Source organism: Eumetopias jubatus, unplaced genomic scaffold (assembly GCF_037043125.1).
Source record: "Eumetopias jubatus isolate StellerSeaLion01/CBP00866 unplaced genomic scaffold, mEumJub1_p1.0 scaffold_1, whole genome shotgun sequence".
Lineage (NCBI taxonomy): Eukaryota > Metazoa > Chordata > Mammalia > Carnivora > Otariidae > Eumetopias > Eumetopias jubatus.
The window spans coordinates 91,748,380-91,766,230 of record NW_028274807.1 but is presented as its reverse complement, the minus strand read 5'-3'; the positions used below and the strand labels follow the sequence as shown (position 1 = coordinate 91,766,230).

The window sequence follows — 17,851 nt, the reverse complement described above, 5'->3', positions numbered from 1 at the left end:
TATTTGCCAGAGAGAGAGAGAGAGCACAAGCAGGGGGAGCGGCAGGCAGAGGGAGAAGCAGGCCCCCCCTGAGCAAGGAACCCGATGCGGGGGCTCGGTCCCAGGACCCTGGGATCATGACCTGAGCTAAAGGCAGCCGCTTACCTGACTGAGCCACGGAGGCATCCTGAACCATTCATTTTCTTGCAAATCAAATACTTAGTTTAAGAATGTAATGCTTTTGTATTAGCAATAGTCCTCCCCCACTTTTTTTTATGATCAGCCACCACACAAAACAAACACCTAGACCACCACAATGGAAAAACAACAAAATTTCAAAGTTAAAGGTGGGTGTTGATTATTAAGATATGGGTAGTGCTACGGTGAGCGCTGTGAATTGTGCAAGACTGTTGAATCACAGTTCTGTACTTCTGAAACAAATAACGCAACATATTTTAAGAAAAAAGAAAAAGAAGAAGATAACAGGAGAGGAAGAAAAGGGGAGTATGTCAGAGGGGGAGACGAACCATGAGAGATGATGGACTCTGAAAAACAAACTGAGGGTTCTAGAGGGGAGGGGGGTAGGGGGATGGGTTAGCCTGGTGATGGGTATTGAGGAGGGCACGTTCTGCATGGAGCACTGGGTGTTATGAACAAACGATGAATCATGGAGCACTACATCAAAAACTAATGATGTAATGTATGGTGATTAACATAACAATAAAAAAATTAAAAAAAAAAGATATGGGTAGAACCACAATAGATTTTGACATTTTATTTCTGGAAGTCAGTGTCTCATGGCTCCATATGGTACCCTTCATGATTTACCTGAGAAATATAGTAAAACTGTACTCCAATGAAGAGGTCATGCCAGCCTGACATTAAACCCAGGCAATGAATTCACTCCCTGGGAGGATGGAACTGAAAGGCTAGCTGCCAACCAGCAAAAAGGAAGCCAAGTCCGCCAGACGGCCAGGACAGTTCTGAGGCTTCTCCTTTCACCCCACTTTGTAATATCAGAGTCCCTTTGGGACCCTACTCTGTACACTTTGTAGGAGTCCTATGCCGTTAAGAGTTCCAAAGAACCTAGTTTTGTCAAACGCCCCACCCATAATATCATCTTACAAATCTGTATCTGCTGGTAGACTGGGCCTGGAGGACCCTCTCAATCTCCTCCTCCTTTCGTCCTTAATCCTCACTCATCCTTTAAGCCTCACTCAAGGGTTTGGCCACCTCTAGGTAGAGTTCCTTGATTAAAACTCCACTCACTTTCGGGGCGGAGCTGGGTACCACTCCTTGATAATTCTATGTGCTGGGGTAGATTACTGTTCTTTCTGCCTCATCTTAAAACGATTGCTTTATGTATTTCCTCTAAAAAGTGTGTGCTCTGATATCAAGACTGTGTTTTATTCATCACTGTGTTCCCAGTATCCATCCATGTGCTAGGCACATATCATCCATCCAGTAAACCCTTTTTGAGAATTAACACCTTCCTTTTGCCGACAAAAGAAACTGAGGCACCGACAAGTTACTTTATTTGTGAAATAAGTCAAGCACAGATAAAAACAAGGTGGGATAGAAACTAATTACTTAAACTCTAATATTAAGAACTCAGGTCTAGGGGAGGGGGGTTGGGGGATGGGTTAGCCTGGTGATGGGTATTAAAGAGGGCACGTTCTGCATGGAGCACTGGGTGTTATGCACAAACAATGAATCATGGAACACTACATCAAGAACTAATGATGTAATGTATGGTGATTAACATAACAATAAAAATTTAAAAAAAAAGAACTCAGGTCTTTTAATTTCCATTTTATAATTAACATACTTATTCTCGGAAACTAATTGTTCCCCCATCTAAAATCTAGCTAGTTAATTAAGTATCTTGACATTCAGTACAGATACAATCAAATGGACAAATATTTGTGAAATACTCCAAGAAGTAGTGAACATTGACCTGGTTACTCAAGAATGACTGCATTTGGAAAATTCTAAATACAATAAAAAAAAATTCCCTTAGTGGTTGCTTTATAACGGACTAAATGATTTTTCTAACTTCTTTTTTTTTCCATCTGTGGATCAATTAATCATCCAAAATATTTTTTTCTCCCGTTGAATTTCATTATGTCCTACAGCGCCTGCTATACTATTGGTTAGAGTGAAAGGAGTAGGAGTACACCATTTTGTCCACTAGATGGCGCCATCTCATAGGATTCCATTTACCCCCAGTTGTAGGACAAGATCTCAATTTTCAACTTCAATTTCACCAAGCTGAATTTTTTTTTTTTTTTTAAGAGAGAGGGAGAGAGAGGAGGGAGGGGCAGAGGGAGAGAGAGAGAGAGAGAGACAGAATCTTAAGCATGCTCCACGCCTAGGGTGGAGCCCTACATGAGGCTCCTCAATCTCACAACGCGCACATCACATGAGCAGAAATCAGTAGCTCAACTAACTGAGCCGTCTAGGTGCCCCTTACCAAGCTGATTTTTTTTTTAAAGATTTTATTTATTTATTTGAGAGAGAGACAGAGATAGGGACAGAGACAGTGAGACAGAAAGCAGGAGATCGGGGAGGAGAGAGAGAAGCTCCCCTGTAGGGAGCCTGACCCAGGACCCTGGGATCATGACCTGAGCTGAAGGCAGGCGCTTAACCCCCTGAGCCACCCAGGCACCCCCAAGCTGAACTCTTAATTCTTTCAATGAAATAAAAACAAATGCACTTCATGACTCAAGTTGTGACAATAAAGGCTATTTTATCTTAGCAAGATTCCATATATCATGATAAACTGTTTTCCAGGTAGCCCAGGATGTCAGAACACATTCTACCAGTACACACACATGAATTGAATCTTCGGATGTTGTTTCCCAAAAGGTCTTCGTGACTTTGAATCAAGAGAAACTGGTAATCTAAAAAAAAACAAAACCTTGCTACTGCCTCAATCTTATCAGTCGATTAATAATTGGCTCAGATAACAAAGTAAACAACAAACAGGTCATAATAGAGTCTTCCTGGTACCCTTAAAGATCTGCCTCCTAATCCCTCCTATCTTTGTTTAAGCTGGAAACTTTCTCTAGTTTTATTCAATAAGGGACACTATTTTCATACATTGGAAAATAGAGTGAAACTATGTACTTCTGAGGTCACCTAGTGTAAGATAAGCCTTCAAAGTAACTTGAAATTGACCTGAGAAGTACAGCAAAAGTTCTGTAATATTTTTGTAGACACAGAAAACTCAAGAGTCAGGAGAAAATTTATGAGTGCTAGAGCCAAAGATAAATAAATTTTACATATATATATTTATTTATAAACATATAAATATATATATTTACTTATATATATAAATAAATATATTTATCTGATGCTTTTGTTTAAAGATATGTTCCTGCAAAGTATGAAAAGAGGATTCTGACTTTTTTAAAAATTCAAAATTATAGCTCTTGAGTTAAAGCACCTGCTGAATTTGTGGCAAATATGGTCTTAATTTGCCCAGCTCACTGCAGGGATAGATAACTCTGCAGAGCTGGCTTCTGCCTATCTGTTATTGCACACACCTCCTTCTAGCAAAATTTGGTTGTGAACTCAGGAATGAAGCTTAATCAATTTAATAAATACATACACTCTATAAATATTATCTTATTCCTGCTAGGTGAGGCACCCCCCCCCCCAGCCCCCTGCCAAGTACTCTGTAGATGTGTTTCACTCAAATTGCAGGGCAAACTTGTGGGTGTAAGAATGAGAACGTGAGGCTCAAGGAGGGGTAACTTGTTTACAACAGCTCGTATGGGGCAAAGCTGTGTGGTGAATTCACCCCTGACTTCAAAACAAACGTGTAACCCCCGCCTTAGAAAATATTCTCCTTGGGGCGCCTGGGTGGCTTAGTCATTAAGCGTCGGCCTTCGGCTCATGTCATGATCCCAGCGTCCTGGGATCGAGCCTGCATCAGGCTCCCTGCTCTAGGGGAAGACTGCTTCTCCCTCTCCCTCTCCCCCTGCTTGTGTTCCCTCTCTTGGTGTGTCTCTCTCTGTCAAATAAATAAATAAAATCTTTAAAAAAAAAAGAAAGAAAATATTCTCCTTCAGAAACCTACAGCCTTATAAATGTGTATGGGTACATGTGTTTTCTCATTACCTCACCAGAGCAGTAAATTCTCAGAACTACGGATTTCTGACATCCCAGAACATGTCTCCTGATTTCAGTCGTTTTGCAATATTCTCAAACGAACCACCTCCCACAGTGCCTGGCACATGGTACATCTTTAATAACATACTTTTCTTCCTTCCACACAAAATTTTAAAGATTTATTTTGTACCTTTTATATATAAAATATGTCATATAGCACTTTCTGTGGTGAGACAAGTAATAAGCCATATGGCTTTAAAAACATAAAAAAAGAAATTGTTCCTAACCCACCTACTCCCCGGATGCACCTCCAAGAACTCTACTTCTTGTATTCTAATGCATAGCTCAGAGTTTCTCAACTCTGTGTGTACCTTACGGGCGTAAGATAATCTTGGGAGCTTTACAAAAACACTGAGGCTTAAGCCCCTCTACAAAACATTCCAACGTATTTGATCTGGTGTGGAGTCTTGCATATCTGTATTTGAAGGGAAATTCTGCCCAATAATTCTGATGCACAGCCAAGGCTCAGAAATATCACTGAGTCCAGTCATACTGTCACTGTTATCTGAGCAGTTTCCCTGTTCCCATTCCCGGTGCTTTGTCCTCTCCATCCTCTGCCCTTCCCCAGCAAGTCTTCATCCAATGTGCCGGTCCTGTTAAGTCTCATCTCAAATGCCGCTTCGCTGTGAAACCTTTGGGAGAGCCCAGCCAAAAGTCACTCTCCTTCCTTGGAGCCCTCAAAGTCTCTCTGACAATAGGTCACATCGAGGACACCTCTGTTTCCTCTAGTAGTAGATGGAAAGTCATAATTGCATACTAAAGACTTTGATGTTGGCCCCTGTGATAGTTTGACCATAGTCATTCAGCAAGGTAGAGCTGAGATTAGGGAAGCCTTGACCCATTGGGTAAGAATGGCATTCAAAAGAACTGACAGAGGTCAGGATGCTTTGCCAAAATCCTAGGAGTGATGGAGCCTAGAACTGGGATCCACTGGGATCTGTTTAAACAATGTGATTCTCTGATGCACAGTTCACAATTGAAGACTTATCTAAGTACACCGTGGGGATCTCCCCAGGCTCTAAATATAGATCTAAACTACCTCCTCCCATTCAGATGCAAATCTTGCCTATACCCTCAAAGGTAGATAAAGAGCCAGAGCACTCCCAGGTGGCTACAGAAGCCCAAGTAGGCTTGGTGCCTCCTCCTCCTGGCCTCCTCTCTTTGTCTGACTTCCGGAGCTAAACATTTTCTCTAGTTCAGGTGTGGGTGGAACTGGGCTACACACCTATGGTGTTCTTTGTAGTCACGGTGTTCTGCAGCTGTAATTCAGACTTGTTGTAGAAGCTCCCATTAACCCCCTAGCCCCTCTCACCCGCTGCTCCCCTGAAATTCTCGAAGACCTAAAACCACAAGAGAGAAGCCAGTGGATTTTTCATGTTACTAGAAAACAGAGCCAGGAAGACATTAGATGCATATGTCTGAAGAGGAGAGATTCATTTTAGTCAATGGCAGGGAAGAAAACAAAACAAGCCACTTCTTAAAAGAAGCACAATATTAGCTTTCTCTAGTTTTAAATTTTTTGTGATGCTGGCCTTTAGATTTGCTGAAGTTGGCCTAGGCTGAGTGAAAGGAAAGTTTTTAGCAAATCTTTCCTTTCTTGGAGGAGAACGCTTAGGAATTTGGTCTGCCCACCTTCTAGGGCTGCCCTGGTAGGAGTGATGCATGAAGATTTCTAGGCTCATGACTCAGAAGAGCAGGAAAAGGCACAGAGAGAAAGTCACAGCTAGGTCACCATTCACTCTGTGCTTTTCTGAGTACCTTATTCGTACAACTATTTACTGCGTGCGATGAGTGTTGTATTGGGCCTCCTAAAAGCACTGTGATTTTGTCAGCTTTCACTCATCTAATTTTACGGATTAAAAACAACAGAAGCATAAAAATCCCATTGCTTATAACTCTGTTAGCAGCAAACTTAGAGAGGTGCTCCAGCTTCTTTTCTGTCTACTTTAGCAACATTCTTTATAGCTCTGTAAAGTATTAAGGGCTCTGTGCACAAGGCCACCTGACATTTGGTGGAATGGGACTAGGTCTCCATCTACACAGAGGGTTGGACTGTAGTAAAGATTTAATTAAAAGCAAAACACAACTTAAAACAGTTTTCCATACCCAAAAAAGCAACGTAAATGCCTTGTAGAATTTAATTATAGAATTAAATAGATTTATTAAGTAGAATTTAATAATATCCAACATGCCTACTTTGCTATTATCTTGCATTTTATCTTAAAAAAAATTTAAATCTTTCTTTTCTCTTATGTCTTATGGTTCCAGTACTGTGTCTTATTATATAAGCTATGGGTAAAAAGTTGCAATGTTTAGCTAACCTGCACTAAAATTTATGAAAATAGGTTTATGAATATAAAAATAGGACCTTCTTAGATTATATAAATGAGGAAACATCCATGTATCTTGGGTAGTATAAGATGAACTTTTGCATTTATTTAACAATGTGTATGGGTACATGTGTTTTCTGCTGTGTGCAGAAAACTTGTGCAATTAATATGTAAAAGCACCATGGTGTTATAGAAGCAACTGAGCAGAGGCACGGCCTAGTTTTATAACTTGAGACCTTTATCTACCTTAGTTGCTGGGTCCCCAGAACTGTGCGTGAGCCAGCACCAGCAACACGAATGGAGACGTGCCAGCTCCCAGTACTGGCTTTGTGGGAGCGATTCCATTACTGGGGCTGACCCCAGCCCTTGCCTACCAGCTTCCTCGGGTTATAACCCTCCCCAGGGCCACACCACACAGGAACTAAGCCATGCCACCACCATCTAACTCCTGTGCGCCTCACGGATAAGGAGCAGTTGCCCCCAGACAGCTCCCTGCTATAAGGTAGAGTTTCAGGAGAACCAAGGGTCTATCATCCTCCTAAGGCTCTCAAGATCATCTGCTTTTCTTTCTTATTTTCCTTAGTCATCACCAGGAACCTCTCCATCTGTCTTCTCTCTTGTTTTGTTCCCTTAGGGCTCTCTGCTTCCTTCCCTTCCTCCAAGCCCTCTCATTACACCACTTTGGACTCTCATGACCAACTCATTTTGTTGAACTAGATTTTGCTCATTCTTAGGAGCTCAGTGCAAACATTGCTTTCTTTAAGGGATGAATTTCCTGACCCTTCAAACGAGGTAAGATCTTACCTATTTGATGCCTCCGTACTACTTAGCCTTCTACTTCACGTCACTTATCACAATATAACATTACTTGTTCACTGTTTATTTTCTCACCTAGACTGTAAACTCCATGAGGGCAGGAATTATGTCTGTCTTACACTGGGATGTTAGCAGAGTGTAACATAGTAACTGGCGCATAACAACTTCAATAAATATTTCTGGAATAAAAGAAAGGGGAATGAGATGAGCAGTGAGAAGAAATAATGTTCCCAAGGTAGACCTCTGAATATAACTTTCCAAGAGAACCATGATCATGTGATGTTGGCTATGCATGGTTATGTGGCTCTTTGTGGGCTGGCTAGCCTAGATTCTAACCACTTTCACTCTTGATTTCTGCAAAGAGAGCTGTGAGCTCCAAACAGGTGCTGATAAATAAATCTGTAAGTTGAACCATTCCCGTTCTATGGACTACAGCACTAATCCTCCAGACTTGTCTAGTGCTTTAGAGTATCTAAAGCCCTTTTAGCTCAGTTGTCCAAACCAATTCTCATGACAGTTCTCTGCAGTCATTAACCTAACTCAAAGTATATTTACTTAGCATATATGTTCTAAGTCTTCAGCTGGGTGATGGGAACCAGAGGAAGGAAGACAGGATTTCTCTTCCCAGTAGCTCACAGTCTAGACACACAGGAAGGATTCCTCAGCCCAGTTTGCACATGACATTAAATGATTTGCCTGAAGTCAGGCGGTCATGGGTAATGGTCCTTGCCTACCACTGTGGTGCCCTCCCAGTGATAAACTTGTGGATACCGTACCACCGAGATGGGGCAGAATGGAAAGTTAAGATGAAAGCAGTCCCTTCCATATTTAAAAGAGATCTTCTTAAAAACATTCCATCCATCCTTATATGTTGTATAATAAGCCTAGACTTAAGAGAACACCTATTTTACTGGAGACAGATGCTCACAGGTGGAGACGGGCATCTAGGAAGACTTTAGACATGTTGCCCATTGTTTCCATTGAAGCCCGGGATGGTAAGGTCCTGTGTGGAGAATCCTCATGGTGCCAAGTAAAGCAGGTGCAGTTTCCCTACTGTCCTCAGGCCTGTGAGGAGCCAGAGCTACACAGGAAACCACTGGAAGGCTGGTTCCGCAGCTCTGAGCTATATGGCCTTGCTCCATATGGGGGCCCAGCTACTTCAGCAGACTCTGCTTTCCTCCGGCCAGCTGCCCTGGCTAGATGCAAGCCTTCACTCGAAGGCTCCTGCATTACAAAACTGCACCACGGGCCCTTCGGTGATCTGGGGGGCCTGTGGAGAGGCCATAGCCAGCCAGGAGCTGTCCAGAGCTCTCTAGGAGGCAAATCTGCTCAAGAGGCAGGCGCCACACTGCTCTGTGTGACTCTAAGTCTTATGTTCAAGGGTCATCGCTGCCCAAATGACTTGGGAAACCAGCCCTTCTGAGAGACTGCAGATGAAAGGATTCTCTTAGGTCTCAGATCTGAGGCAGGCGCACAGAGGGGATGAGCCATGAACAGGAGAACAGCGGGCAGAGAGAGGCAGAGGGAAGAGGAGCTCTGGATAAGGTCGGAGTGTGGAAGGTGGTCAATGTGATCATAGCCCTGTCCCTTGGCATTATCAGCGTCCTTCAGTACTGGCTGGATACTGGGTCAAAGAGTATAGGGGCCTCAGGATGTGGGCTTAATGCCTCACTCTATATAATTGGTTAGCTCTGTGACCTCATTTCCTCATCTAAGAGAAAAATATAAAAATATTTATCTTGAATGATTTATATGAGAATTAAGAAAGACTCCTATTCGGGGTGCCTGGGTGGCTCAGTCATTAAGTGTCTGCCTTTGGCTCAGGTCATGATCCTAGGGTCTTGGGATCAAGCCCTGCATCGGGCTCCTTGCTCCACAGGAAGCCTGCTTCTCCCTCTCCCACTCCCCCTGCTTATGTTCCCTCTCTGGCTGTGTCTCTCTCTGTCAAATAAATAAATAAAATCTTAAAAAAAAACAAAACAAAAAGAAAGAGTCCTATTCATTCATTCCATAAACATTGGTTGAATGCTCACTATCTGCCAGGGATGTTTCCAGGCACCAGTGATTAACAATGAACAAAACAGGCCAAAATCCCAAAATTTTCTGTTTCTGCAGAACTTACTTCGTCTATTTCAACCCAGTACAATAAATACCTAATAAGTCGAATAGATGATCTCTCAGAGGTTGATGACAGTTTTGGAGAAAAATGAAACAGAGGAAAAGTGGGTTGCAATTTTAAATAGCAGTATCAAGGAAGGTCTTGCCAGAAGGATGATATTTGAACAAGGATCTGAAGGAGGAGAGACAATGTATGTAATAGCACCCATACAACACCTGCTGCAGAAGAGGCAGCAGGATTTTGTATTATTGCCATCACCACAATTGTTTTAATTCTTACTCATATTCTTCTTAATATGATTAGTAATGATGACGACAATAACTGCATTGACCGAGACTTGTTGAACACATTCTATTTACAAGGTCTGAGTTACAGAATGGAACTGCAGGGGATGACTTTTCCAACTCTGGATTGTTTTTTAAATTTTAAAAGGCAGTAAACAAAATTATTTGCTGTAGATAACTGATTGCATATTTTTCTTAGTTTCAGTTAATTCCTTTTCCAGAAGTTTGCAAAACTAAAATAAAAAGAGAATTCAAGGTGCTATAAAGCTAGTTCAAGAAATTGCTAATTGTATCAGAAATCATTTTGTGTGACCTTGGGCAAACCCCTTCATCTTTTGTGTATTTTGTGTATTTTGCACTGTATTTTCCTGCTTGTAAAATAAAGTAAGTAGATGGTTATCTAAGATCCCTTCCTAAAAACTATTTTTTCTATGACTAGTATTTTTCTTTTTTTTTTTAAGATTTTATTTATTTATTTGAGAGAGAGAGTGAGAGCTCATGAGCAGGGGGACGGGCAGAGCGAGAAGCAGACTCCCCACTGAGCAGGGAGCCTGACTCAGGACTTGATCCCATCAGGACCTGAGCTGAAGGCAGACACTTAACCAACTTAGCCACCCAGGTGTCCCGTATTTTTCTTTTCGAGAGAGCGTATGCACAGGGAGGCGGTGGGAGGGGTGCGGCGGTAGGCAGATGGAGAGAGAGAGAGATCTTAAGCAGGCTCCATGCCCAGCACACTTAACCTACTAAGCCACTCAAAGCCACTCAGGTGCCCTCTATGACTAGGATTAATTACTTACTCAATGGAGATAATGACAGCATTCAGTTCTTCAGCCATTGCTGTACACAGTTCATCATAATACCGGATTTCTAAAAGAGACAAAGGAACAATCAGTATTAAACAAATTACTCAATACTGTCCATTCTTAAATTCTGCTCATTGTGGATTGCTTTTAGACTTGGACTTAAGATATTAATAATAAAACTAATAAAAAGCAAATGTGAACATATGTCTCATTTATAGGGTTACATATACCAATGTAAAAATTAAATCTGGTTTCTATAAAATGTAATTAGTATAAAATAACAAGAAATCCACATTAGATTACCCTTGAACGTGTTTTTAACTAACTGGACATGTATTTCATAATAGACTATATGAAATGCACCAAATTAATTCTGATTTCGTAGCTCCTCAAACGTATGCCTTTCCAAAAATCACAGCAAATAAACAGTTTCCTCCTTGGAGGAAATTTTTGTCTTAATTTGCTGCAATTCAATTGCATTCTTCCAATTTGAAGAACAGCAAATTCTGTTAAAGCCAACACATAAAAACTAGAATTTTAGGAAATCTTAGCATTTCTTAGAAAGAGAATCCAAAGGTTTGCAGTGACAGAAACAATTTTAATAACTACATAACCATCTGCATAGTGTCTCCACCCTGAGCTCTTCCTCTGGCAGGAGTGATCAAAATCATGTGGACAAGGCCAGCTGGATTTGTAATCCATGCCATTCCTGGTACTGACACTTCCTGGCCTCCACGGGAATGTCTCACTTGGCAAGTGTCCAATACTATAGATGCAATCACTTCTGTTACTCACTTCTGTATCCTCATCCCCTAGCACATATTAGGAGAGTCACAGGTATAGGTTTGTACATAACTGTTCGAATACTGAAGTCCTGCACCCCAGGAAATCCCTCAGTCCTGGCCAAACCTACGTACTCCATAAACATCTGTTGAAAACATGAACAAATCCACGAATAAAATAATAAATAATGAATATGAAACGTGATTACTAGAAAAAGTTATACTTTTTTGGCCTTTGCCACATTTAAAAAAATGCTATTTAAAAACACAAACAAGGGGTGCCCGGGTGGCTCAGTCAGTTGAGCATCGGACTCGATTTCAGCTTAGGTCTTGATTTCAGGGTCGTGAGTTCAAGCCCTGTATCAGGCTCCACGTTGGGTGTGGAGCCTATATTAAAACAAACAAACAAAACCCACAAACAAACTAGAACAAGTTGTCATTACCTTTAAACCTAGGGGATGCCAGGGCACCTGGTTGGCTCAGTTGGAAGAGCATGTGACTCTTGATCTTGGGGTCATGAGTTTGAGCCCCCGCGGAGCAGACAGATTACTTAAATAAATAAAAAAGAAAAAAAAAAAGCCACAGGGGATGCCAGTAGCTTTGGGCTGAACATGAGAAAGTAGCTCTCTGATAATTACAGGCAGAGATAAGGCCCTTACTTTCTCCTTGGTATGCTTTCTGCTAGGCTGTTCCACTTGGCTGCCTGCCTTTCATAACTCATGAAAGTTACCAAACACCAAAGAGAATATTCTTGAATTTTGCAACATTGTTTCCTTTTAATGGTGGTATACCTTTTATATTTTCATCTTTGGTTTCATAAGCAGATGAAATGTGGATGAGTTATCATGTATGTTCATAAATACTGGTCCTACTTCACAGAAAAATGTTTTCAAAACACAACGGCAAAAGATAATTTCCTCATATTCTGGCCCAGTGAAACTTTGGCTTGTTTTGGTGCTGAAAGCTATTGTCAGCACTTCGCATAAGTTAGCCTATGATATAGGTCACAGGAAATATTTTCAAAAGAGTCTGCCTGCATTAACAAGCAATAAACAGATAGGCAAAACCTTTATGTAGGGTAATCATATAATTAATCATCCAAGACAGGACCCTTTCGAGTGTGAAAAGGGGACACTATTAATAATTCTGCTGGGATAATAGGAGTAACTGAGACTGTTCAAGGGAACCAAGTCAAATGGTCCTCCTCTCCTTACCCAGTAAGGAAGTCAAACTCAATCACACATCTTGCCCAGGGCAAACCACAGCCCCAAAAGACCCAAAGGTGACTAGGACATACTTGCACTGGCCAAAGCCCAGCCTCCTCCGTGGATGTAAACAATGCTGCGTCTCAAAGGCTCTTCTGGCTTTGGGGAGCCCTCAAACACTCTGACTTCCACACCGTCAAAGTCAGTGTCGGTCACCTTCACCTGAGCGGATGACCACGCGCTTTTCTTGCCAAAAATAACGATGATAAAATTCAGTGCGAGCAGGTGATGGCTCAGGCCCAGACTGTGTATCAGGTTGCTCTGCAGGGCAAGGGAGGGAGCACAGAGGGAGAACACGAGTCAACTTTGTCTCATCAGAGCCACACTCACCAACTCCTGGTGTTTGAATTATTACAAGCAATTGCCAATACTCTTCAGGACTTACTGGCCACTTTTAATCCAATAACAAATTATATTTACTTTTTGCCTTTAGCATTTGCAAAGTATTTTCATACATGAGATCGTAGTTTTTGGATCAGCTCTGAGAGGGGCATTGGACAGGTATCATCAGTCCCATTTTATCAAGAAGGCTTAGAAATTAAGCAAACATAAACATTTAGCTGGATAAGTGGTAATTCTGGGACTTGTGAATTTTAGGATTTAGTCCTTTATTCTCCCCTCAATCAGCACATCACAGTTCCAATAGATACTAAGACTAGAGGAAGAATACTTTATTTAAATGCAAATAAAAGATATAGAAGTTTCATATTTACCGTAATTATTTTTAAAGTGTTTTACAGCTTATCTACTTAAGCATGTCTGTTATTTTGAGAGTGAAGCAAGAAATGAATTTGTGAGAGGCCAGGAGCAGAGGTAACTCTGGTCCTAGCACTGAGAAGCAGAACACCTCAGACATTACCAGGAGCTTTTCAGAAATGTGCAAAGAATAAACAGTCTGCCATCCCGTCCCCTTGGAACCTGAGGGCACTGAGCTCCGCATTAAGTCTTTGTAGGAAGTTATCTGGTTGGAGAAGGAACAAAGAGAGAAGAGACCCAAGTCATCCACCCAGCAAAGATCCTATAAAGTGTATTCCCCTCTTTCCACATCTTACACAAGGTGTTCCTGTTGAGTACACTTATAAAACTGACCTCCCTGTAAGACTTAAATGGACATGTTTCAAAGCCAGAGAACTGGAAGCCATCAGGCAGCCAGTGACTAGTCCAATGGAGAGGCTCACAAGTGTCAAAGAGTGACTGGAAACTTTCCTGGCACAGGTGCATGAATTTAGATACTGTATCTCCTAGTGGCTCTCAAACCTAGGGTAGAGGGACAGCTAGAGATTAGCAGTGCCCTTCCGGAAAATATGAAACAGAACACTGATTATTAGTGAAATATTTAATGCCATCATAAGGTCAAGGAAACAATGTCACTAGTAGCAGAAATCAGGACCATAAAAAGTCTGTGATACAGCATAATACAGCTTCCCGGCATGTGCCTGAGGCACAGTGGTGTGCCATAATACTGATCCCCTTACCCCTGGGGAGCCAAGCTCCTGAGAGCCCCTTACCCCAGTGTCCCATGTAAAATATTGTTGTATACATATGCCCAGCCATGAAAAGAGTTGGAAATCACTGCATTATAAAACCAGTGGCCAGTGGGATGCCTGGGTGGCTCAGTTGGTTAAGCAGCTGCCTTCCGCCCAGGTCATGATCCCAGCGTCCTGGGATCGAGTCCCACATTGGGCTCCTTGCTCAGCAGGGAGCCTGCTTCTTCCTCTCTCTCCCTCTGCTTGTGCTCTGTCAAATAAATAAAATCTTAAAAAAAAAAAAGAAAAAACCCACAAACCTTTGGCCAGGGTTTATGAAAAATGAGAACAACAGGCAATTAATCTAACCATGAAGAGCTATTCCAGTAATTTCATTAATATTTGTTTGTAATATAAGCAGCAGAGCAAATAAATATTAATAAAATAATTCAATTTCTTTATCAATTGCCCACATTTATTGAAAAAGTTAAACAACTGATAATGTGCTTGCTATGAAATAAATGTGTGTGATATGATATAAATTCACACACACACAGAATTCGAACCATTAATTTAATGTTTTGTCAAAGTGGGAAAAGGCAATCATCCTTTGAGTTTTGTGGTAAAATGTCAGCCTTACTGGGGAACATTGATTTCTGCCAGGACATAGCTAAAAATCACTGCATTCACTAAGATTTCTAGAGTTCACACATAAACCCTTGTCAATATCATTATCAATTAACAGAGAACACACAGGATCCATCCCATTTCTCACAGAACAAGTAGCTCGATAAGCATGAAATAATGAATATGAAGAAAACAATCACAGGCTTGGCTGTGTTACTTTCTGGACTGTTTTTTTTTTTTTTTAAGTTAAATGAAGACTACTGAATACTTATGACAAAGTATATATGAGTTTCTTCAACTATAGGAAAGCTGTAAAACAGGTGAATTGTCTTTACAAGACAGATTAGAGAAGATTGTTCATTTTACAGAGTCCACCTTGGGTTTCCTTTATGCACTGCATGCTCTGAGTGCATGCAGACTTGACTCAATTTGTCCATACCTTTCCCAAAATACTTTTGCCATGTCAGCTTATGATCATTTGCACTAACAGAATTTCTGAACAAATATCTGCATTGTTCACAATGCTGCCAGGGTGGGGTGGGGGCAGAAGTGTTGATTCAAGGGGCGCCTGGGTGGCTCAGTCGTTATGCGTCTGCCTTCAGCTCAGGTCATGATCCCAGAGTCCTGGGATCGAGCCCCACATCGGGCTCCCTGCTCCACGGGAAGCCTGCTTCTCCCTCTCCCACTCCCCCTGCTTCTGATCTCTCTCTCGCTGTGTCTCTCTCTGTCAAATAAGTAAATAAAATATTTAAAAAAAAAAGAAGTGTTGATTCAAGAAGGGACAGTTTATATGGGAAAAACAGATAAGCAGGTAGGGGTCAGATAGGGTCAAACAGGTGCTAAAAGTCGTGCTAATGTTTGGAATTGCATTGATAAATGAGAGTATGAAAAATAGTTATCCTCCAGAAAATACCAAGATTATTTCAAAATTTGAAAACAGAGATACTCAAACAGTAATCTGTCACCAAACACTCTTGCTATTGTTAATAATAGTGATCACTGCCTAAGCGCCTACAGTGCTTGGGTAGGGTAGTCCTATTCAGTATGGGATGACATTCGCATGTCTGTATGATATCATGTGGCATGATAAAATTGTAAATATTATCTAACTTTTTCCTCCAATATCTACTGTTTCCCTTAGCTCTTTTTTTTTTTAAGATTTTATTTATTTATTTGACAGAGAGAGAGAGACAGCAAGGGAGAGAACACACGCAGGGGGAGTGGGAGAGGGAGAGGCAGGTTCCTGGCTGAGCAGGGAACCTGATGCAGGGCTCGATCCCAGAATCCTGGGATCATGACCTGAGCCGAAGGCAGCCTCTTAATGACTGAGCCACCCAGGCGCCCCTCCCTTAGCTCTTCTCACTATCCCAGTCTTTCTGTTGTTGTTACTTCAGGGAAGGGGTGTGAGAACAAATAGCAAAGAAGCAGGAGTGACTTCATACTTTGGATTTTCAAAGCCTATATCCTTGGGAGAATTAAAAAATAGACATTGATTTAGAAGATCACATGATGAATAAGAAGTCTCCTAGAATAGAAAATGATTCTCCAAACTAAGTAGTGGGAGAGGGGAGGAGAAAGCATTGGAGATGAAGTGAGGAATGTATGGATTGATATCTGAAATCCAATCAAAAGAGACCCCTGAGACACAGCAACTCCCAGATATGTCTGTGGAATCTGAAAGCAGTAGATATCTGCCCCATGCCCAGACAGAACCTTGGAAGGAGGCAAGACCCTAGGGAAGAGTGGCTGCAAGGTAAGTCTTAAGAAGATGGTGCCTCAAATGACCTCAGAGAGTTCCTCCGGCTTCCACTAGTGCAGGAGCAGCTAAATGATTCCATAGTCCAATAAAGGCATAAAAGTGGCAAGGGCTGCATGAGTGTCTTGCAGATGGACCTGAGACCACCTTTGCATTAGCCATGGCCCATTATAGGCTCTCAAGGGTCCAATGGGAATAGAGGGAGAGCACTAGTGAACCTAAATTGCTCTTATAAATTAGAACAAAGGATATTCCAGGGCAATGTATGGGACTCAAACACCAAAGACCACATGGAACAAAGATATAAGCCAAGGATGAGTACCCAGATGGCCTCCCCGACACGTTATGCCTCAACATTGTATTAAGACCCTCCAAAACCTAAAAGTAAAGAGCAATTAGGGGGAATTTATGGGAATGAAGTTCTACCTTAAAAATGTAGACTCAAAATACAGATGAAGTTTTATTTCTTGCATCCTTGAGTTTGTTTAAGTGGGATTCAGATCCACCCCAAAAAACATTTCTAAGTTAACAAAGTTTCCTGAAATCTCCTTAGAAGTAGCTGGAAAATTCCAGTAGCACAAAGAAGCAGGCCAAGTTTTTAGAGCCCCACAGGTTGAGAATTGACCAATTCTTGGCCAGTTGAAGGACTCTAGGGCAGTGCTATGGGTCTTAAACTTGCCCCAATAATCATTACAGGATCTGGGGGAGAAATTCTGCCTGAGGACATGGAAGGGATAAGGGTGCTCATTATACCACAGTGGAACCAGACACAGCGAAATAGGTGGGCCACTGGGTCCCTACCCAGGTATTAGGGCCGGAGATCAAAGGACAAGCAAGAATCAAAGGAAGCGAAGCAGAGGCTGTACTCCGTTTATCAACATCCAAGTTAGTTGTTATGTTTGTGAATGGGGTTGTTTTCTGTTAACTCATTCAACATGTAAATTATGAATTCGATTCTATGGGCAGGAAAGCTTAAGGGGGAAGAAAGAGACAATCCTTAGGAGCTTAGGGAAATAGAGGAGAACCAAGAGCTGTAAAGGAATAGCTATTGTTAGTTAGCTAAGCAATACAAGCAGTAAGGGAGATCTAGATAAAAGGTTGCATGAGCTCAGAGAAGGAAGGAATTACTTCTGTCTGTTCTTCCTGGGATGGAATTCAGTAAGGTTTCTAGCCTACATCGTGGCTTAATGGAAGATGAAGCACAGGTAGCAAAGAAAAGGGTTGGAAAGCAAGATGTAAAAGTGTTGCGCACGTGCTATCATTCAGACACCTACAGGAAGATCAGGTACCTTCGGGAAGTGAAGGCGGGGGTGGGGGGGTATAGAAATAAAAGGCTCAATCTAAGAGGCACGGATAGCGCCAAAGGCAACAGCACAGACTCCAGCCCTAAAGTACCTGAGTGAAAAGCCCAGCTGCCCCACTTTACCAGGGGTGGGATCTTGGGCAAG

At 41.7% G+C, this 17,851-nt stretch overlaps 1 protein-coding gene across 2 annotated transcripts in view; it reads right to left on the bottom strand.

Annotated features, from left to right (window-relative positions):
- The window catches only part of NCEH1 (neutral cholesterol ester hydrolase 1), a 45,677-nt gene that overhangs the window by 5,984 nt on the left and 21,842 nt on the right, over window positions 1-17,851 (bottom strand). The window contains exons 2-3 of one of the 2 annotated variants that reach the window (XM_028101142.2): window positions 12,587-12,815; window positions 10,502-10,571 (exon numbers count right to left, since the gene is read on the bottom strand). In XM_028101142.2, coding sequence (XP_027956943.1) covers window positions 10,502-10,571; window positions 12,587-12,815 — 299 coding nt within the window. The remainder of the gene's footprint in view (window positions 1-10,501; window positions 10,572-12,586; window positions 12,816-17,851) is intronic. The other variant, XM_088025414.1, reaches the window with a different exon arrangement.